The 22,084-nt window shown below is 42.4% G+C and overlaps 1 protein-coding gene across 1 annotated transcript; it reads left to right on the top strand.

The window, feature by feature from the left end:
• Nucleotides 1-8,887: 8,887 nt before the first annotated feature.
• ABRACL (ABRA C-terminal like) lies at nt 8,888-21,349 on the top strand. The gene is made up of 3 exons (XM_026504908.4): nt 8,888-9,092; nt 14,405-14,471; nt 20,757-21,349. Exons 2-3 carry the CDS (start codon nt 14,411-14,413, stop codon nt 20,939-20,941), a joined length of 246 nt encoding a protein of 81 aa, XP_026360693.1. The 5' UTR covers nt 8,888-9,092; nt 14,405-14,410; the 3' UTR covers nt 20,942-21,349.
• Nucleotides 21,350-22,084: the final 735 nt, after the last annotated feature.

The raw sequence follows: 22,084 nt of genomic DNA, 5'->3' as shown, positions 1-22,084 counted from the left end.
TTTTAAAAAATCCACACTGTGTTGTAAATTACAGCTGCCCTGACATTCTTCACCTAATGCCAATGTTGGTTGGGGAGTTTTTGAACATCCTGAAGTGTGAGACGTAATCAGGATGAAAGAACTCAGAACCAGCAGAAAGCAAGAGAATGTACATCCTGAGAATTTGCAAAAATATAAGGCAGAGCACTAGATTGGAGTAGTGAACTTGAATTGATTTTATTAAATTTCAAAGATGATGGTGATATTTGCATTTCATAAAGTGGAATGACGTAATGGTCCTAAAACATGTGCAAAGAGCTGGAGGACTCTCAAAGGGGGACATGACACATTCGGGGCAGAGAGGATTGGAATGAAGGAAGAGAATAGGGCTGGGCATGTTTCCTATATTAGTTCATTTCCTGTCAAATCCTTTTGCAATGAAGAGGGATGTTTAAAAGAGACACAATTTTATTTAATCATTTCAACAATCCAGCAAGTTGGTTTTGGTCTCACTAATTTTTAGATTAGGACACTGAGGCACCTAGAACATAGTTCCATTCCCAAGGATGCACACAGTCAGGACTGGAGCCAGACTGGCACCTGGATCACCTCTGCCTTACCCACATATGGAATTTTGTTCAAGAGCATGCATTCGAGTTTGGTCTTGGATTCAGTAGACAAAGATATCGTGGGGGACCAGGAGGGGAGACTCATCAGGCAAAGGGAAAAATCTGAGCAAAGGCAAGAAAGTGGGGATTTGGTGGTTTCAGGACAGGGAGAGAAGAGGTACAAGGTTGTATACCAAGCACACAGAAAGTGCAAACTACACATTTACACAACAAAACGAATCTGCATCTCATCCCCACCCTATACTCTGGACCAGGTACAGAAAAAGGATGGGGTTCAACTTGACTGATTCATGGTTTTCACAGATGGTTTTGGGTGGTCAGGGATCTGGAAGGTCGTAGAGGCCAAGTTGTGAAAGGTTTTAAAGGGCATGGTGAAAAGTGTATATTCAATTTAATAGACCATCAGGAAACTCTGAAGGGTTTAAGTAACAGATTAAAGCTGCACTTGCAGAAAGTTAACCCAGCAGGAAGGTGAAGAGTGGAACACAGCAGGGCATCCCAGACTTGACTGTAACGCCAATGCAGTTTCAGTAAGTCTGAGATTCTGGATGTCCAACAAGCTCTCTCCCTTAGAGATTCTGACAGAAAGGCTGGTGGGCCAGGGGAGACCTCCATACAGAGAAATACCAGAGGGGTGTGGCCTAGGCTGTGGTTGGGGGAATGAGAAGACAAGTGTAGAGCCCCGGGGCAGTAAAAAGGGGCCAGTGAAGGAGTTAGAGAAGGGAGAAATCGGGACAGGAGGAGCACTGAGGCAGCTCTCTGACAATTCCTTGATGCTGGCAAATGGAGGAGCTGGTGAGCTCTTCTTCCTTCTCCAGCCTTTCTCTGCTTCCCTGCATGCTAGTGTTTGCTGTTGGTCCCACTTTTCTCCCACTGTTGATTAAAGGAAGTTGAGGCTGTCTACTCCAGCCTCCCCCAGAGTCCCCTTGGAAGGGGATAGTGCCCATCAAGCTTGCCACGATTTGCTGACATCCCGCTGAGAGCTTTCAGGTGTGCAGATCGGGAGTCTCGCCCCTGATTTCTTCCGCCGGGCCCTGAGTTTCCTGCTCTGATTCCTTCCCTCAATCACCAGTCCTGGACCCAGTGGCAAGATCTATATAGTGTTTTCTGTGCTAGGCACACAACCATGTATCATCTTCTCTCCTGGTTGCAACCTCTGGACAAGAACTCCAACTCCAAATCACTTCAGTTGTGCTTCTTTTGGACTCAGCCTTAACATTATTACTTCCTTCCCAGGAGACCTTGGCTGACACTGTTTCCTTCATTCCCTTGCCTCCTGCTTGCTCCCTAGCGTCCCGTCTAAGGGGTCCACTTCTTCCTGATTTCCAGCAGCCTAGACTTCAAGCAGGTGGTGCACCTGCACCATTTACTCTCCCTTATTTGGGTAATGATCACAACCAAGGGGATTGGTGACAATGCCAAGCGCTACAGACAGCCGCATGACAGTGAGAACTGAGAACAGTTCATTGTGGTTGCCAGTTGGGAGTCATTAGTGACCTTAGACTAGAGAGAATAGCTTTAGTAAAAAAGTGAAGGCAGAAGCCAGATTACAATTAGTAAAATAAATGGTGGATGGTGAGGTATAGCAGTGGCAAGTCTAAAGTGTTCCTTGAAGAAATTTGTTGAGAAAAACAGAAAACAAAAGCTCAAGCAAGCAGCAGGATTGAGGATTGAGGGGAGGGATAGTGACTAAACTAGGGGATTAATCATTGTGGGATAAGAATTTAGGTTTCTTGTCAGAAAAGTAGGAGGCCTAGAACAGAAATAATTTGCATAATTTTTTTTGATTGGTGGGTTGGGAATGGGGGAAAGATTGCAAAAGCTAAATATTGGTTATCTCATTAAGGTTCTTAGAAATTTTCCAGATTTTGTTGATTTTTTGGGGCCATCTATAACAGGTCTGTCCAATAGAACTTTCTGGGAAAGTAGAAATGTTTTATGCTATACAAGACAGTAGCCATTAACCACTTATGGCAATTGAACATTTGAAATGAGGCTATTGTGGCTAAAGATCTGAATTTTTAATGTTATTTCATTTCAATTAATTTAAATGTAAATCAAAATATCCATATGGGGCTAGTAGCTAATTATTGTACAAGGCAGATCTATAGAGTTGCTGTTGTCTATGGTAGACATATTTTGGGGTGATTCCTCTCCCACACCGCCTTGGTAGAGAAACTTATCTCATTTACAGTTTTTGGAATGAGCAGTCATAATAATTGGACATACCAGATTGAACTGAAAGTAATAATCAATAGTAATCAATCTAAACTGGGTCAGTTATACTTTTTCAAGAATCTGGAACTGAGATACCTAAAGACTGCATTCATTTGTCTATCTCTAGAGGCATTTGGATTTGCAACTTCTGTACTAAAGCAACCTGTAGTGATTGGAGTTGCAGGCATAAATTATAGTGCTAAAGGAGACACTTTGGGGATAGGAGACCTTCCTGAGCACCCCTCAAATCTTGCTGAGTCCCTACCTTGCCTCCGTATCAGATTTTCCTCCACTCATTCGAGGAAAGTGCCCCTACTACAGTTAACATGAATGAAGGAGCCTGAGCAGAGACTAGAACAGACCCTTTACATTCTGTGGGATTGACTAAAAGATGTTAGTAGCTGCAGCCGCTGAAAAGCAGAAGTCTCTTGGAATTCCTTGGAGCAACTGCTGCCACAAGATTTCTCTGGCTGCTGGCTTCACAGGCTTGACAGACCTGTGGTTCTCAACCTTGACTGCACATCAGAATTACTTTGGGACCTTAAAAGAGAGATGTCTCAGAGATTATGGTTTAATTAGTTTAGGTAGGACCTGGGCACTACTTCTTAAAGGTTGGCAAGTGATTCTAACGTGTAGTCAGATTAACCACCAGTGTCTTGCTTTGTGGCATTAACTTCTTCCACTCCAGGCCTTTGTAACCCTCAGACAACACCTTGGACGTTTGGTCTAGCAATTGTATTTCTTCCAATGCCCACCTTGCCCCACCTAGCACCACTGTGATCACCAGAGCTGCCTGTCTGGCTGCTCTTTGCACATAGCATTAAACCTCTTGTGACAAAGTTCAATGATCTTGAAATTTTAATTCTCAGCTGGCAACACAGACCATTTGGCCCAGGCTTAATAAAGGATAATGTAGCCTCTCCCTTACTGGAGCTACAACAAAGACTCAGGAAAAAGAAAGCAGAACTGAAAGCCAAATGAAACAAATCTACAAAAGAGAAGGGTGAACTATGGATAGGGTGACCAGTTGTCCTAAATTAACTGGGGCTGTCCCAGATTTTACCTTTGATGCTGTCCTTTGATACATAGACATTTTTAATTTTTACAAAATTCAGGTTATCTATTTTTCCTTTGGTTGCTTGTGCTTTTGGTGTCATATTTAAAAAAATGTTGCCTGATCCAAGGTCATGATGATTTACACCTATGTCTTCTTCTAAGAGATCTATGGTTTCCACTTCTACATTTTAAGTTTTCGCATATTATATGAAATAGGGACCCAATTAATTATTTTCCTTATGGATATCCAGTGTCCCAGCACCATTTGTTGAAAATATCATTCTTTCCCCATTGAATGGGCTTGGCACCCTTATTAAAAAAATCAATTGACCATAAATGAATGAGTTTATTACTGGACTATAAATTCTATTCCATTTTCTACATATCTTAGTACCACTTACTGTCCTTTGTCATAAGTTTTACATTACTTATTATTGCTTTGTAATAAGCTTTGAAATCAGGGTATGTGAGTCCCCCCATTTTGATCTTCTGTTTCTTCTTCTGGCTCTTCTGGATCCCTTTCATTTCTATGAATTTTAGGATCAGTTTGTTTAAAAAAAAGTTTGAATTTTGATAGGGATTGCCTTCAATCTGTAGATCATTTGGGGAAATATTGCCATCTTCACAACATTAAGCCTTCCAACCTATTAACACAGGATGGTTTTCCATTTACTTTGATTTAAAATTTTTTTTTCTCTCAACAATATTTTGTACAATTGTACAAGTTTTGTTCTTCTTTCAACTTATTCCTAAGTATTTTACTCTTTTCATGTTATTATAAACAGAATTTATTTCTTGGTTTCATTTTCAGATTATTTATTGCTAGTATATAGAAATACAACTGAATGGGGAATCTGGGTGGCTCAGTTGGGTAAGAATCTGCCTTAGGCTCGGGTCATGATCTCGGGGTCCTGGGATCGAGCCCTGCATCCTAGGGCTCCCTGTTCAGTGGTGAGTCTGCTTGTTCCTCTTCCCCTCCCTCTTGCTCATGCTCTCTATCTCTTTATATCTCAGATAAATAAATAAAATCTTTAAAAAAAAGAAAAAAGAAAAAAGTCTTAAAAAAAAAAGAAATACAACTGATTTTTATATATTGATATATCCTGCAACCTTGCCGAACTGGCTTATTGTCTCTAATAGCTTTTTTTTGTGAATTCTCTAGCAGACCTTCTTGTCTGGTTCCTGATTGTAGGGGACATGCTTTCAGTTTTTGACAATTAAGTATGATGCTAGCTATGAGTTTTTGTAGATGCCATTATTATTATTAGGTTGAGAAAATTCCCTTCTTTTCCTAGTTTGTTGAAGGTTTTTATTGCAGAAGAGTACTGTGTTTTATCATATATCTTTTTCATCTACTGAGATGATTATGTGGGTTTTCCCCTTTATTCTATTAATGTATTGTATTGCATTGATTATTTTCCATTTGTTGCGCCAATTTTGCATTCCTGGAATAAATCCCACTTGATTATGATATATAATCCTTTTTCATTATTTCTTGAGGGCATGGATTTTACTTTCACTTCTTTGTGTCACCCAAAGCACTCAAAAGTACCATAATTGGATCCAGAATTAATGCCCAAGACATCAGTCATCATTAATAGTACTATCATCTTTAACACACGGTGATGTTGATTTGAACTAGAATGACAGGCTGAGAAATCTCACTTTACAGAATAAGATAAAACGTGAAGACTCTTAGCCATAGGGGACTTTTAAATTTTTGAATGTTGTTGAATAATCCTTACATTCCTGGAATAGGCCTTGCTGGGTCACGATACTCTATACTTTATATTTTTTAATGCTTTATTAAGAAAGAACATAGTACAAGAAAAAAATAATTGTGTCTATCTTAGTGAATTCTCAAACAAAACATCTGTTTAACCAAGATCAAGAAGCAGAACATTATCACCACCCCCCTAAGGCCCCCATAGTGCCCCATTTTAGTCACCCCACCACCCAGGAAAGATAACCACTACCCTAACCTTTTAACACCCCTGATGAGTTTCGTCTGCTTTTAAAACTTGTTGTAAAAAGAAGAGTAGTCAAGATCATTTCACTCAACACTGTGTTTGTGAGATCCATTTCTATTGTTGCACGTAGTTATTGGCTGTGTCTTTTCCTTTGTGGACAATTTTCTGGCTTATGAATATGTCATGATTTATCAACCATTCCAGTGTTATTGGGCATTTGGGTAGCTTTAGTTTAGAAATATTATGAATAGTGCTATTGTGACTATTTCTGTCATATCCTTTGATGAATCTTTGTGCCTTTTCCCTTGGGTATATACTCAGGATAGAATTGCTATCCTCAAGATTTCTTACAAATACTGCTTTCTATTCATTACAATGGAGACAATTATGTTTTTAAAAATGAATACCTCAATTTGTCATGTACCTTTAAATATAATGTAATAATTTTTCTCATTCCAGGACCATGTAATTTCTTAGGTAAAATTATTAGCATATATGTCTTGCTTTATCCTGGAATTATCTATATAGCTTCATTGACTAATACAATAGCCACTAGCCATATAAGGCTATTGAGCACCTGAAATGCTCTGTAAGTGTAAAACACACTGTAGACTTCAAAGGCTTAGTACAAAACAAAGAATGTATAGTATCTCATTAATAAGTTTTACAGGTGGTAATGATAGTACTTTGGATATACTGCATTAGAACATATTATTAAAATTAATTTCACATTTTTTAATGTGGCTAATAGGAAATTTTAAATTACATATGTGGCTCATTATTACATTTCTATTGGACAGGGCTGGTCTATATTTTGCAATTAAATAAATGGATAAAGATTGTCTTAACATTTCATATGTACCTTACTGAAAGTTCTTCTTGACAAAGATCATGCTGTAGGCTACTTTGTACTTTCCAATACTGACACACTGTTGCTGGCATAGTCTTGATATTTAATAAATACTTCTTAACTGTTTAATAAACTTTACTTTTTGCTTTTTAAGTTACAATTTTTTGCTTTTTTTTTTTTTTTTTAAGATTTTATGTATTTATTTGTCGGAGGGGGAAGGAGAGAGAACACAAGCCGGGGGAGTGGCAGGCAGAGGGAGAAGCAGGCTCCTTGCTGAGCAAGAAGTCTGATGTGGGACTCGATTCCAGGTACCTGCGATCATGACCTGAGCCAGAGGCAGACGCTCAATGGACTGAGCCACCCAGGCATCCTTTTTCTTTTTTTTTTTTTCTGCTTTTTAAGTTAAAAATTCCACATTGTTTAGCTACATGATGATAACATTCCTAAGAGAAGAAGAAAAGATGGCAAAAGTCTGCGTAGAAACTGAAAGAGTAGGAATTGGGTATGAAAAATATTATTTGACAAAAATTTTTAATATTTTTCATCAAAAAAACTTTCTCAAATTGTAATTATAGATTCACATGAAGTTTATGTTATGCTTAGTGTAGCATGTGTATAAACAAAGTATTTTCAAAGACTGAATCCATTTTTATAAGAATAGGGACTTTTCCTTGTTTAGGTGAAATGTGTTTTTCCCCCCATTGGTAGAGTATTGTGCAACACTGATTACTTAGTCATAACAGGGGTAGCACACTACATATTAATTACTCATATCACTGGATATTATCCAAATGAGGAACTGTGATCTCTGCCACAGGACAAAAAGCCAGGCCCTGCTTGGAGGATTGCTAAACATGTTAATTTCTTGAATTATAATTTTGCAGTATGTAGACTTTGAAAGATAGAAAGTGTTAACTTCTCAGCTTTGTTTTAGTGAGAAAAAGGCCACAAAGGATCTCAGAGTCACTTTATACTTCATCTGGCATGGGAAACCTAGGCTGAACCAGAGTCTTTTGGTGGAAGGGAACAGAGACTCATTCAAACTGGTGCCCAGAGTGGTAGGTACTTACTATAAAAGGGTAACTAGAATACAGTGTGGCGAGTGGCTGGATCCAGTGCAGCCTGGGGGACCTGGATACTCAGATCTCCCTGGGGAGCAGGTGTTTGTTGCTCTTACTCCATCACCAGGTCTCAGCTTCTCTTAGAGTTTGCTTCTACCATTTCTGCCCCCACCCACCTTCTACTTCATCCCGGGCGGGGGGAGGGGTCTGCTTACTCCAGTGTTTTGCTTTCTGGAGGCCCATTTTCTCTGCTCCAGCCTCAAGCCTTCTCTCAGCTTAAGCTTTTCTATGGAATAGCTCCTTCTTTGCTCTCCCCTTTCACTTTCCAAGGGACAATCTGACTGGCTTAATTATCAGAGTCCCTGTTTGGTGGGGATCGTTTGTTCCAGGTCACCTTCTAGGATGATGGCCAGTTTATGGATTGTGTGCTCTTGGGTCACATGATCACCCTTAATCTAATCCGCTATTTCGGGGGTGGCGGTGGTGGTGCTTTTTTGGGTTATTTGTGCAACCTTTGCCTTAGGAATAGTTTGGGTAGTTTCAGCAGAGCCTCAGTTTCCCTTTTTAAGGGATTCTGAGTATAGCAAGCATTTCCTGTCTTTCTCTCTTTGGCGCGCGAGTAAAACACACTGAGTGACTAAAATAAAGGGAGTATAAATAGATCGATTGACTATGCAGTTAAATGTAGGAAATAATGAATGAAGAAGAGACGAATATTCACTCAGGATCAAGAACTAGCATTATCTGAGTAAACTTCTTTGCAATACAAGTTGGTTTTTAAAGATGCTTCCCCCGTCCCCCCAAATCAGACTCTAATGCCGTCACGTTCGTAGTTTTCCGGAGACCCCTGCTCCTGGCACACAAAACCAATGTCACGTTCCTTCTAGACCGCAGCAGTCATCACACTGGGGACGCTTCATTTCTTACGCTGGGAGAGAGATCCTGGCAGGAAATCTATACCCAGGATCAGATGCGGGGGTTGGGGATCATCGGCACCAAGTGGCGCAGGGCAAAGGTGGCAGTAATCGAAGTTCGAGTCCGTATTCCTAGAAGCCTTGGGCGCCCTGCCACCTGTCTGGAGTCGGCCCCCTTCCCGGGCGTCTCCTCTGCGGAGTTTCCTCCCCATAGGCTTGTCCCCGGGAGCGTGGGCGGCCCCTTTCTCGAGCGCTTAAACTCTTACCTCCCACCCCCCTCCTCCACACCCGCCTTTCTCTTCTGCCTCAGTCACTTCCTTCCTCAGCCTCTTCCTCCTCGGTGTGTTGAAGAAGATAACCAGGTCCGGACCAACGTTGCACCAGCTTTTCCTCGGAAAAGAAAAAAAGGCGGATCGGTGAGTGGGTCTCCCGGGAAGGTGACAGGCAGGTATAAAGGATGGACGGGGGTGTCCGGCGGAGGCCAGGCGGACGGGCGGTCGGGGGCGGCGGGTGGGGAGCTGGGACCGGGAGGGGCCGAGGCGCGTGGAGGCTGTAACTGGAATTGGGCCGAGACCCGGCGAGGGGGACCGGTGGGCGCGCCCCCACGCCCCCGCTTCTCCCGCCGACTTCCGCATCGGCTCACGTGACACAGTGCCGGCCCGGGGCGACCGGGAAGCCGGCGGCCCGGCGGAGCTTTCCTCCGCGGTGCGGCTCGTGCGCTTTGCACTTGCAGGTGGCGCGGGAGCGCGTTCTGCGGAGCGGGGCCGGCAAGAACTGGGCACTAGGGGAGAGGCTCCCCCGAGGACTGCAGTGGCCCCCGCGTAGCGGACTCTGCGGTGCCGGCGGTGGGGTGCGGCTCCCTACGCTCCAGACCGTGGGGGCGGAGGGTGGGGGTGGTGAGAGACACTAGGGGCTCGGGGAGCCCCGGGCGGGGTCCGTTTCCGTCGCCAGACTGGGGCGCCGGCTTTCGCGGCTCGCCGGGGCGCACCGGCTACCGGGGAGCGCGGGCGGGCGGCGCTGGCGCGGGACTGGCGGAGACAAAGGCTTCCGGGACGCGGCCCTGCCCTTGGGGGCTGCCCCGCAGTCGCCGTGCCGCCCCGGCCCCCAGAGTCCCGCGCTCCCCAACCCTGCACCCTCCCCGACCCCCTTGCGGGCCAGCTCCCAAACTTGGAGCAGGGATGACCAAATATGGTGCGTGTGCGCGTCCGCGGGCGGGCAGGAAGGAACCCAAGTCGTCCCTTGACCCCCACCAGCTGCTAGTCCGGGATTGCGAGGGACCATTGAGAAACGTGGCGGGTTCCAGGGTGTGGATGTAGAGCTGGCTGCCGATTCCCAGGCACCCCCACTCCAGCTCGCTTTATTCCTCGAACCTTAGAAAATCTTCACGTATTGCCTCTAAACTTAAACAAAACAAAACAGAAACTATAAACAGGTCTTTAAATACATTCTTAAGTGTATATTAATGGTGGAGCATTTCGGCATATGGCCCAATCCTCCGACATTCCGCTTTCTTTGTGATTCCCACGCACAATGCCTAATTAGATTCTGACACAGTTAGAAGACCCGACTAGCATCTGCCACCGCCTTGCCTTGAGCTCGCACTGAAAATCTCTTTCTCCCCCTTAGACTTGCTCTGCTGATGGCCTCCCTTCATTGTTCTTGATCTTGCTGCTTACTCCAGTCCCAGCCTTCTGTCATAAAATGTCATGGGGCTCAAGGATTGTGTAACAGCAATGAATATTCCCCTGCTTTGTCCCTGCTAAATAATAAAATAAATAAATAACTCATGCCAAATTATGTGTGCTAGCAATAGCTCCTAAGCCTGTTGTTTTCCTACTTGCAGGGAGCCTTTCTTGCTTTGCAAGTGTTCTGCCTTAGTACATACTCAGCATGTAATATTCCATACAAACACGACTCACTATTGTATTTAACACACTTTGCATAATGACCGGGAAGAAGATGAAGAAGAGGAAAAGAAAAAATAGAATGATGTTGTAGAAACAGCATTTAATTGTGGGGAGTCCCTCTGAGCCAGTTTCATCATCCATAAGATGGGTTTTCTAAAAGATTTTATTTTAAAGATTTTATTTATTTATTTGACAGAGAAAGAGAGAGAGCACAAGTCGGGGGAGCAGCAGAGGGAGAGGGAGAAGAAGACTCCCACTGAGCAGGGAGCCTAACGCGGGGCTTGGTGCCAGGACCCTGGGATCATGACTTGAGCAGAAGGCAGATGCTTAACTGACTGAGCCACCCAAGCACCCCTTTTTAAAAAGATGTTTATTTATACATTTGAGAGAAAGAGAGAGACCCCACAGGCAGGGGTGGGGGCACAGAGGTGGGGGAGCTGAGGGAGAAGCAGACTCCCCTCTGAGCCACTGAGCAGGGAGCACGATGTGGGGCTCCATCCCAGGACCCTGGGATCATGACCCAAGCTGAAGGCAGATGCTTAACCAACTGAGCCACCTGGCATCCCTATAAAATGGTTCAAATAATACATACGTTACAAGGTTTCTTAGGATGATATGGATTAACAAAAATAAGGAGTCTCGTGTGTAATTAGTTATAAAGAAATGCTGGTTGCCTTCCTTTCTTTAAATTGGATCTGCATACGGTCTGCTTAATATTACACAGGTGTTCACACTACTTAATAGTGGGATTTCCTCTTTGAGTCTCATTATTAAAGGAGAGCTAGGTCTGAAGTGTGCTGCTGATTGTACGGGGGGCAGTGTTAAACAGATAAATGTTCAGAGTGGGAGGAAATCAGAACACCTGAGAACTGGAGAGGACTATAATCCCCTTGGACATTTCATTCTCCCTTCTGTTTAGGCTGATTTCCTCACTAACCCTCACAGATCCATACTACTTGCATCACAGTTGTCAACTTATTGTAACAGCGTGTTACAGTGCTGTTAGAAAACGTAACAGCATCACAATCAAAGTAACAGGTGCAAACTTTATTCATTGTTAGACAGTTTTGATTGTTAGGAAATTTTTTTTCTTATATGGCTCCCACATTTGCTTATTACATCTCTCCGTCCTACCCAGTGAAGCAGCATGAAACAACACCATCACATAAATACATAAAAGAAGCTTTAATTTGGATAAATGATTTCAGGTCTTCTCTAGATTGACTTTATGGGTCAAGATTCTTTAGAGTACAAGTGACAGAAACTCTCAATCAAACCAGCACAAGCAAAACCAGGAAAGACTAGTTCATGAAACTGGAAAGTCCGGGGTCGTATACAGGCTCAGTCATTGTAAACTGGCTGGGCTTTTCTTAGTGTTAACTTTATTCGTGAAAGGCTCTTTTCACATAGTCCCAGTTTACATTAGGGGCTCTAACCTTACATCTTAGAACCTAGTAGGAGAGTGTTGTTTTACTGATCTGGCAAAATCTCTGGGCTGAACCTCATTGTTTAGGATGAGATCACTGACCTTATGCCCCAAATCAATTATTCTGGCTCTGACCCTCTCCTGGAACTTAGGGTGAGGCTCTACGGAAGTTTGTGGGTTTAGAACAAGGAAGGAAAGATTGGACCCAAACAAAAATGAGACTGCTCGAGCCGGAATGGGGAATGGGCACTAGGTAGGTAAAAATGACAGCTGTCCACCACACTAACATCTACAGGGGTTTTTTCTACCATTATTTTCATGGTGTATCTTTCTGTTGTGTCTTCTGATTATATTTTTAACTTTTTAGCATCTTTCAAATTAAATTGAATATAATGTTATAGATACAATTTCACCAACACAAAGTTCTCAATATTTGGAAACTACAATTTTTGATACTGAATTTTATGCAATGCATTAACTCAAGATGTTGCATTTTATTGCAATAAACACTTTTTGGGGGGGGTGCAAAAAAGGTGGTTTTATTGAAGCACGGGGACAGGACCTATGGGCAGAAAGAGCTGCTGCTGCAATAAACACTTCTTAAATTATAATATTCACATGAATAATGTAGCAGATAGTAGTGGTGCTTTTAATTATGTGCTGATAGAAAAGCTGGGGTACCAATCAATATCACTTAAACGTAGATATCATTCTTGTTTTTCAAAGTTACCAGGAATTGGTTACAATCTGTCTGGATACAACTGTTTCTTCCAAATCATCACTCCAAAGTAAGCCATTCATACAACCCCACTTTTTTCGTCCCTTATTTGATTGGAGGACAGAATTGATGCGTATTCTGCCAGTCGCTAATACTTTCTGACTCTCGTGTTCTGTTTTCACTGAGTTACTGCCTTCTTAAGGAAACACTCTTTACTGCCTTTACTTCTTTGACCCTGCATGGTTGGAGTTCCCTCCTCCATATTCACCTGCTCTTTCCCAATGTCTTGCTCTCCCCTCCCTTTCTGTAGCTGTTTGCCATGCCCCTTTACCTCCCTTTTCTGTCTCTGCACACTCTTGTTCCAATTCAGCAACTAGGGTGACAATATCCAAAGGTGTCATTCCATCCCCCTTCATGCCCTTGTCTGTTCAGTTCAAAACCAGGATTTATTGAGCCTGTACTCTTGGTGCCAGGTGTCACCCAGCAGTGAACATTACAGTCGAATTCCTGCATTAAGGGTCTTTACCATCTTATGGTGAAAGCCGAGAAACTGGTAGTCCCAGCCAAGTGAAATGGAGAGGGTGCACAATGCTTTGGGGGAGGGCTGCTCCACCAGGCTTGCAGGGAAGGCTTCCTGGAGGAAGTAATTTCTAAGGTGAGACTGGATGTGTGGGAGTTAGGCTGGAGGTGAGAGAGCCAGGGGCGTTTGAAGAATTCAAAGAAGCTCCATGTAGCTGCAGCCCAGAGTTCAAGGGGGCAGGGTGGAGGAGGCTGTGATGGTGTGTGCAACCCAGCCTGGAGAAGACCTAGTGAACCAAGGTCGGTCTCACAGCTCCTGTTAGTCATGGACTCTTCCTTATCTGAGATGAATGGTCCTTGCCACCAGCTCCCCATTGCAGTCGGGCTGTACTGGGCACTGCCCAGGGAAGGACACGGCGCCCTCCCTGCATGTGACCCACAGGCATCATCGCGCGAACCTGACAGTATTACAATTGCCCTGTACTGATCTGCTCTCCCCACTAGACCGCAGGCTCCGGGAGGGTTGGGAGCGTGTTCCTCTGTCTTGGTGCTCCAGCGTCTAGCTCAGGGCTTGCCTCGGATGGGCTGGGCTTTTTCTCCTTTGCTTCTGTGCTTTTGCAAGCACTCTTCCCCACTCACAGAGCACCCTTTGCCGACTGTCTACCTGGTCCACATCTCTCCAGTGACCTCTACCAAGTCTTCTGTGGCTTCCTCCTTTATGCTTCCATAATGCCTTGGATCTATCACTCAAAGAATGTTGTCACATTGCTGTTTTTCACTCCAGGGCTTTTTCTGCTTCTGGACAGGTGAGTTCCCTGAGGACAGGTCCTGTGTCACTCACCTTCGTGTGTTTGGTGCAGAGCAGAGCACCATGAGGATGGGTTTAGAGTATAATCGTGGCTGCTGCATTCTCCCCCATATTCCTATGTAGAATAAGAGTGGGTCAGCACAAAGGGGCAGGGATAAAGACCGAGGGGAAATGGAGGGACTCCGGTGTCATGTACATCACACAAGTAGTTTTAGGAAGAGGGATGTGGCAAATTAACAATGACAAATGAAACATAGAAAAAAAAAAAAAGAAATGGGCCTTGGATTTGGCAAGATGTGCTTAATGGGATATAGAAATTGTAATAATATAGGCATTTTTTTCTCCCTCAGGCAGCAATGAATGTGGACCATGAAATTAACCTCTTAGTGGAGGAAATTCATCGTCTGGGTTCAAAAAGTAAGTATTCTAACACAACCACAGTATTCTGAGTTTACCTCACAGCAGGTAGGGCCTCCTTTTTGGTGGAAGCCGATGAAGGGGGTCACCCAGGACTTCAGGACATAGTTATGGCAGCTCTGCCCTCAGTCCTGGAGTGACTTCTGGGGGCAAGGCCTTTGGGGTATTGTGATTCCGAGGCAAGGAATGGTTGAGATATTCCATCATCCCTTCAATGGAAGGAAAATTTCTGTGCTTCTTTAATCTGGCTGCATTGAAATCTGGTGATTGAATCATGCGCAAATTTTTATTTGTCACACTATTAAAATTCATTTTTTCTGCTTTATCTTACCATTTTATAAACTTTCAAATGAGTAGGGACTTAGATTAAAATTATACTAAATTGTCTTTATTTTCTCCAAATTCTTGAGTTTTGCATAATCAGGTATTTATGTACATGTAACTAAAATAAGCCATATCCTTTGCATAGTTTTTTTTTCTTAAGATTTATTTTATTTTTTTTAAGGCTTTATTTATTTGACAGAGAGAGAGAGAAAGAGAGAGAGCACAAGTAGGCAGAGTGGCAGGGAGAGGGAGAGGGAGAAGCAGGCTCCCGGCTGAGCAGGGAGCCCCATGTGGGACTCGATCCCAGGACCCTGGGATCATGACCTGAGCCGAAGGCAGATGCTTAACTGACTGAGCCACCCAGGTGCCCCTTATTTATTTTAGAGAGAGGGGAAGAGAGAGAGAGAGTGCACAAGCTGGGGGAGGGGCAGAGGGAGAAGAAGAGGGAAAGCATCTTAAGCAGACTCCCTGCTGAGCATGGAGCTGGACTCGGGACTTGAGCCCATGACCCTGAGATCATGACCTGAACCGAAATCAAGAGTTGGACACTTAACTGAGTGAGCCGCACAGGCGCCCCATGTGTTTTTTTTTAAACCAGCTTTTTCTTCAGCAGCATATAAGCAGCTACCGTGAAATAAGTGCCATGTGAAATTGGTAGTATTGGTGTCCTTTTCCAAGTTGTAATGAAAGTAACCATGATGTTTGTAGCTGTAGGTGTTTGTACATCTCTGATAAGACATACAGGAGTTCAGGAACATTCTGAAAATTGTAAGAGCAATAGACATGTTCAGCAACAACTAGGATAATGGAACTCAAAGTTTTAAAGTTACATCATATAAAAAAATTAAATAAAATTACATCATGGTAAGTGAAAAACAGCTCTAAAAAGTTCCTCTTAAGAGTTGTTTTGTCATTATAGCTTGAATTTTCTTACTTATAACTCAGTCTGCTTTTGAATTACAAATCACTTGAGATAAGACATACCTGGAAAATTCCATTGAGCCATTAGTATCAGATGTCCCCTGTACTAGTTCTCCATGGCTGTTGTGAATCTTTTCTTTTTATTTTTTTTAAGATTTTATTTATTTACTTGAGAGAAAGAGAGAGAGCATGAGCACAAGCAGGGAGAGGCAGAAGGAGAAGGAGAGGGAGAAGCAGACTCCCCATTGAGCAGAGAGCCTGAGGCGGCACTCGATCCCAGGACCCTGGGATCATGACCTGAGCCAGAGGCAGACGCCCAACCAACTGAGCCACCCAGGGGCCCTGTGAATCTTATTTTAAGTAGTGAAAGAAACTTGTGTTCCTCATTTCTACCTTTCCAGTTTCTTTGGAGCTCTGTGAGGTCATGTTGCTCTTGGGAGTAATACTATTTTTTAGATTGTTAAAAATATTAAGGATGTATTTTGAATGATTTGTAGGATTTTCTTCTCTCTTAGATCTGTCTCCATGTTAGCCTAGTGTTTATTGACCAGATTCAATTACATTTAAAATTCTGACCTTCACCCTAGAACAGTTATTATTCTACTAGGGCAAACTGAACATGAACTTCAAAATTAGCAGCTTTACAACCTAGAAGACCACCTAGTAATTATCATAATTTCTGTAAGGATGAAACGTTTTGAACTTTGCACCTTCCCCAAGCCTCTTGATTTACCTGTTCCTGGAAATAAATGACTTCTTGAGCTGGAAAGCATCTATGGAGATAGGTTATCTATGGACAGGTTATGGTTAATGATATAAGTTGTGTCTGGGATAATTTTGACTAAATTATGATTTAGATGAATCATTTTTAGATTAATCTAAATATGATATAGTAGGTGAAGTTGGAAATTGATGAATTTAGTTTGTATCTACTTCTTTTATTCTTTTTCCAAACTTTTACTGAAATTCTAGTTAGTTAATCTATTAATCTGTTTCTTTTAAAATGAAATTCTTCAAAGTCTTTCATTTTTCATCCAGTGGGAAAAAATTAAGGGGATAAAGATTATTTGGAGATTTAAATTCTTTCATTCAACAAATATTTCTTGAGTGCCGTCTTTGTGCTCAATTGCTGGACGTGTGAAAATAAACAAAATTCCATCTCAGCCCCTGTGGGCCTCTTTAGGTAGTGGGAAGACAGGCAAATGAGCTGGAAGCGCGTAGCGGGAAGTGGTTAGGAGCGTGGGCTCTGGAGTCGGGCTCTTTAGGAATGAATCCCAGCTCCCCTACCACTTACTGTGTGACCTTGGGCACATTACTACCCATTTTTTTTTTTTTTTCTGGAAAAATAGTGGACTAAGAAAATTTATAAATTTTCAGCTAAAAAGACCTAGACTTGCTGAACTAAATAGCAGTAAAATAAAAAGTCAGTAAAAATAAATGTCCACCTATATTTCTATATCTCATTGAGTTAGCATTGTAAGCTCAATATAAGAGGAAAAATCTTTTTTTCAGGAAAAAAAATTTGTAAATTGTACATCCATAAAAAAAGTGAATCCATTTGAGTAAGAGAAATGCTTGACACAATATTGCACAAATAGCTAAGTTTATGAGTAAATCTGAGCAAACACAAACTGCGGAAAACATTTACTACCCATTTTTATGCCTTGGTTTCCTTATTTAGAAAATAATACTCCATTTCAATAATTCAAAGACACTTTTTACCGCAAACTTTAACATTTCTAAAATAAGAATGCATCTTATAATCCATGTTGTGCTATAGTTAAATCGGCAGCTTAATTGGAACATAAAATAATGGTGCTTCTTGCAATGAATTGTGCCTCACTTTCCATGAAATAAGGATTAAGGGAGTTTTAATTACTATAAAATGCATTTAACAGTTCTAGGAGCATAGCAAGGACTAAATAGTTATTAGCTATTATTACTATCATTGATGGTGAGTGCTTTGATATATACCTACTTTTATAAGAAGTTATTAACTCGACTGAGGGAATCACAGAGCGCTTCTTGGAAAAGGTGACATTTGAGCCCAGTCTTGAAGAAAAAGAATTAGCCAGAGAAAGGGCTCTGGGATGCTGGGCGGATGGCTCAACATGGGCTCAACATGGGCAAAACTGCCAGGGCAGGGTCTCTCATGTCACCTTGGGTAACAGCAAGTCATCGATTTTGCCTGGATCAAAAAGTGCCTAGAACGATATGGTAGGAGATGAGGTGGGAGAGGAGTGCAAGGGCCAGAGGATGAAGGGTCTTATCTGGAACACCAAGGGCATCACTATTTGAAGGTGGTAGGGAGCCACTGAAAGATTAGAGTAGAAGAGTATTAATCAGGGGTGCCTGGCTGGCTTAGTCTGTGGAGTGTGTGATGCTTGATCTCATGGTCATGGGTTCAAGCCCCACCTTGGGGGTAGAGTTTATTAAAAAAAAAAAAAAAAGAGTATCAAACAAATTTGCACCTTAAAGGTTTCTTTCACATATTTTATTCCACACCAATATGGAGGATGTATTGGGGACAAAAATGCGGAAAGGGAGGCTGGCGAGGAGTCTTACAGTTGTCCACATAAGAATCAATTATGGCCTGAACCAAGAAATGATTTGTCCATGGAGAAGAGGCTAGAGCAACAGAAGATACAAAGGAAATGGAATCACTTATGAGATTGAGGAGTGAGTGGGCAGAACTCCCAGATTATATCCAGGTTTCTGCCTTTTGTGCCTTTAAAAGATGTAACCTGGGGACGCCTGGGTGGCTCAGCTGGTTGAGCATCCAACTCATGGTTTCGGCTCAGGTCATGATCTCATGGGGCGTGGGATCAGGCCCCATGTTAGGCTTCGCACTCAGCGGGGAGTCTCCTGGAAGATTCTCTCCCTCTGCCCCTCCCCCCACTCTCTGTCTCTCAAATTAAAATAAATCTTTTTTAAAAAAATGAAAACCTCCATGTTACACTCTTTAAGAGCCAGGACTGGTACTGCCTCCTTCAGGAAGTCTTCCCTTTCTATTCTAGCCCAGAGTCATCTCACCCTTCTCCAAACTGTAAGATGTCCTGTCTTGGCTACTTACTGGACATCAGTCTCATACTGCTTTGTCCTGTTGCTTCACTTATTATGTGTATATTTCTTATTTCCTCGTGGGAACGGAAGCCATTTCTCTGAAAGCTAGAAAGTGATTCTATACTTCTTCTACTTGCCTCCAGTGCCCAGCACAGTGCTGCATTCACAGTGGGAATATACTAAGTCGCAGGTTAGAAGTTCTAGGAGGGGAGCATGGGAACTCGAGAACCCTTGGCCAAGGAATAGTCCCCCTCACTGTGATGGCCATGTCCTTGACAGCAGGCACAACTGTTGGAGGGGAGAATGTGGAGCAGTGCTGAAGGAAGGGAGTCAGAAGCTTAGCCAGGGAGATCAAAGGAATCAACCAACAACGGGGAGGTGTTTCGTATTATTCTTATCTACAAGTTTTCAGTTGAGTGAGTTTTAATCAAAGATGCACCTTTTGTTTGTCTTATTTTTTTAAAAAAAGACTTAATTTTTTAATATTTTTTTATTTATTTTTAAAGAGTTTATTTATTTATTTGACAGAGAGAGACAGCCAGTGAGAGAGGGAACACAAGCAGGGGGAGCGGGAGAGGAAGAAGCAGGCTCCCAGCAGAGCAGGGAGCCCGATGCAGGGCTGGATCCCGGGACCCTGGGGTCAGGCCCTGAGCCGAAGGTAGACGCTTAACTACTGAGCCAACCAGGTGCCCCAAGACTTAACTTTTTTAGAGCAGTTTTAGGATACAATAAAATTGAGAGGAACTACAGAGATTTCCTGTATACCTGCTACCCCCACACACGCGTAGCCTCCCCCATTATCAGCACCTCCCAGCAGACTTGCACATTTGTTACGGCTGATCATCTACATGGACACATCATCAACCACAGTTCATAGTTCATGCTTCACCCTTGCCATTGTACATTCTGTGGGTTTGGATAAATGTTTAATGACATGTACCCATCATTATAGTATCCTACAGAGTCTATTCACTGCTCTAAAAATCCTCCGTGCTCTGCCTGTTCATCTCTCCCCTCCCCCAATCCCTAAAACCTACTGATCTTTTTATTTAGTTTTATCTTTTTCCATAGTTTTGCCTTTTCCAGAATGTCCTATAGTTGGGATCATACAGGACGTTGCATTTTCAGATTGCCTTCTTTCTCTTAGTAATACATATTTAAGGTTCTACCATGTCTTATCGTGGCTTGATGGTTCATTTCTTTTTAGGGTTTACCTTAATTTTTAACATCTATATTAAAAACTGGTCTCCAAACTGGATAACCTAGGGATCTGGTAAATACAGATTTCATTTTTAAGGTCACCAGTCCCTCCCTGGGGCTCTGAGTGTGTTTAGAACACATTTCGAGAAACACTGCTTCTGACCCAAACTTTCTCTTATATTTGTTATTTTTTATTGATTCGACAACACTACAATTAGAAAATAAAAATGTAGGGGTGCCTGGGTGGCTCAGTGGGTTAAGTGTCCGACTCTTGATTTCAGCTCAGGTCATGGTCTCAGGGTCCTGGGATTGAGCCCCGCTTCTTTCTGCTCTGCACTCAGCGGGGGTTCTGCTGAAGGATTCTCCCTCCTTCTCCCTCTGCCCCTCCCCCGACTCACGTGGGCACACAGCATGCCCACTCTCTCTCTCACTCAAATTGATAAATAAGTCTTTAAAAAAAAAAAAATCAAAATGTAGACAGAGGGGAATTGGTCCAGAGTAGTGACACTGTAACACATTCACTGTTTTTAAGTGGGTTTTGGTTTGCCTCTAGTCTTTGTCCAGATGCTCCTAAGGCTGGGAGGTGTATAACACATTGTGTTAATTTCATCACTTTGGGTCTGGCAAGAGATGACATTGCATTTATGAGTGTAAACTATTAAATTGTCGTCTTGGTTAACCTATAGTTAGATGTTTTTTAAAGATTACGTAAATCTGCCGTATGTGGGGGCGAGAAACAGACTTTGCATTGGCTAACATTGTATTTTCTCAAATTAGATGCTGATGGGAAGTTGAGCGTGAAATTTGGGGTCCTCTTCCGAGATGACAAATGTGCCAACCTCTTTGAAGCATTGGTGGGAACTCTCAAGGCTGCGAAACGAAGGAAGATTGTTACGTACCCAGGAGAGCTCCTCTTACAGGGTGTTCACGATGATGTGGACATTATATTGCTGCAGGATTAATGTGGTTTGCATATCTTTGTTTACTGTTATTTTTTGTTTCTGGTAAACTGGAATATTAAGTCAAAGGACAAACATGAGCATACTTGATGTATTTTTATAGAACTCTATAAACAAAAGGAGACTCTTATTTTAAAAGTCTGTCCTCTTTTATACCTTGAAAGAAAATTTATGTATTACACTGTAAAAGAAACAAAACCTATTATTTTTTTCTCAGGAATCTGATTGGGAAAATGTAGGTTGAGGCTTTTTTGGTGGTGAGGCTTTTTTGGTGAGGCAAGGGTGTTTCATAAATCATTCTTAGACAATTTCTACAGATATTTGACATTCCATAAAAGCAAGAGGCAAAGCTGAAGACCAGCTCCCACAAGGAATATTGTAATGTTTATGTAATAAAAACATGTAACTATGTTAAAGTTGTCTTATTGCCTTATTTTGTCACGTAAGATTTATGTGCCTCTCAGAAGTTTTTGCATCAAGATTAGATAACTGCAATAAAAATTATCAAAATTTGAAGAAAAATTCCCTTAACACTACAGAATTTAAAAGTAGGGATGTGTTACGATTAGGCCCTATAAAAAATATTTGGTGTCTGTTACGTGCTTACCACTGAGTTAGGGGATGTGCCAAAAGAAACATAACCTAAAAATTTCACTATCTAATTGAATTAGTTGGGTCCAGCTGGAACAACTCAGAAATGTCTATAAATGCATGCTGCAGCCTCTGGTACAGAATCAAAAATGATACAGAATCTCAAGGAGGGTAAAATCCATGAAGACTCTGAGAGTTGGAAAAGGTATCATAGAAGAGCTAGAATTTGCATGATTGGAGCTGATTATCCATCAAGGAAAAAGATGGGTTGGATGATGGTGATGACTCAGGCAAGGTAAGGCAGGGGGACATGAATTAGCAAGGCTCGCTCTTGTGAAAGGTCGGATGTCAGATTGACTATAATGTTAGGGAGAGAGGTGATTCAGATTGGATAAATAAGGTGGAACCTGGGAACCTACGGAGAGGAGTCTAACAGAAATTGAAGCAGGGAAGTTGCATGATGAAAGTGACGTTTTGTGAAGGTGGCTCTGGCACTGGTGACTAGGGAAGATTTTAGAGAGCAAAGACGCAGTCAGACAAGCCAGCTAAAACATT

Source organism: Ursus arctos, unplaced genomic scaffold, assembly GCF_023065955.2.
Source record: "Ursus arctos isolate Adak ecotype North America unplaced genomic scaffold, UrsArc2.0 scaffold_13, whole genome shotgun sequence".
NCBI lineage: Eukaryota > Metazoa > Chordata > Mammalia > Carnivora > Ursidae > Ursus > Ursus arctos.
This window is presented reverse-complemented; position numbering and strand designations above follow the sequence as displayed.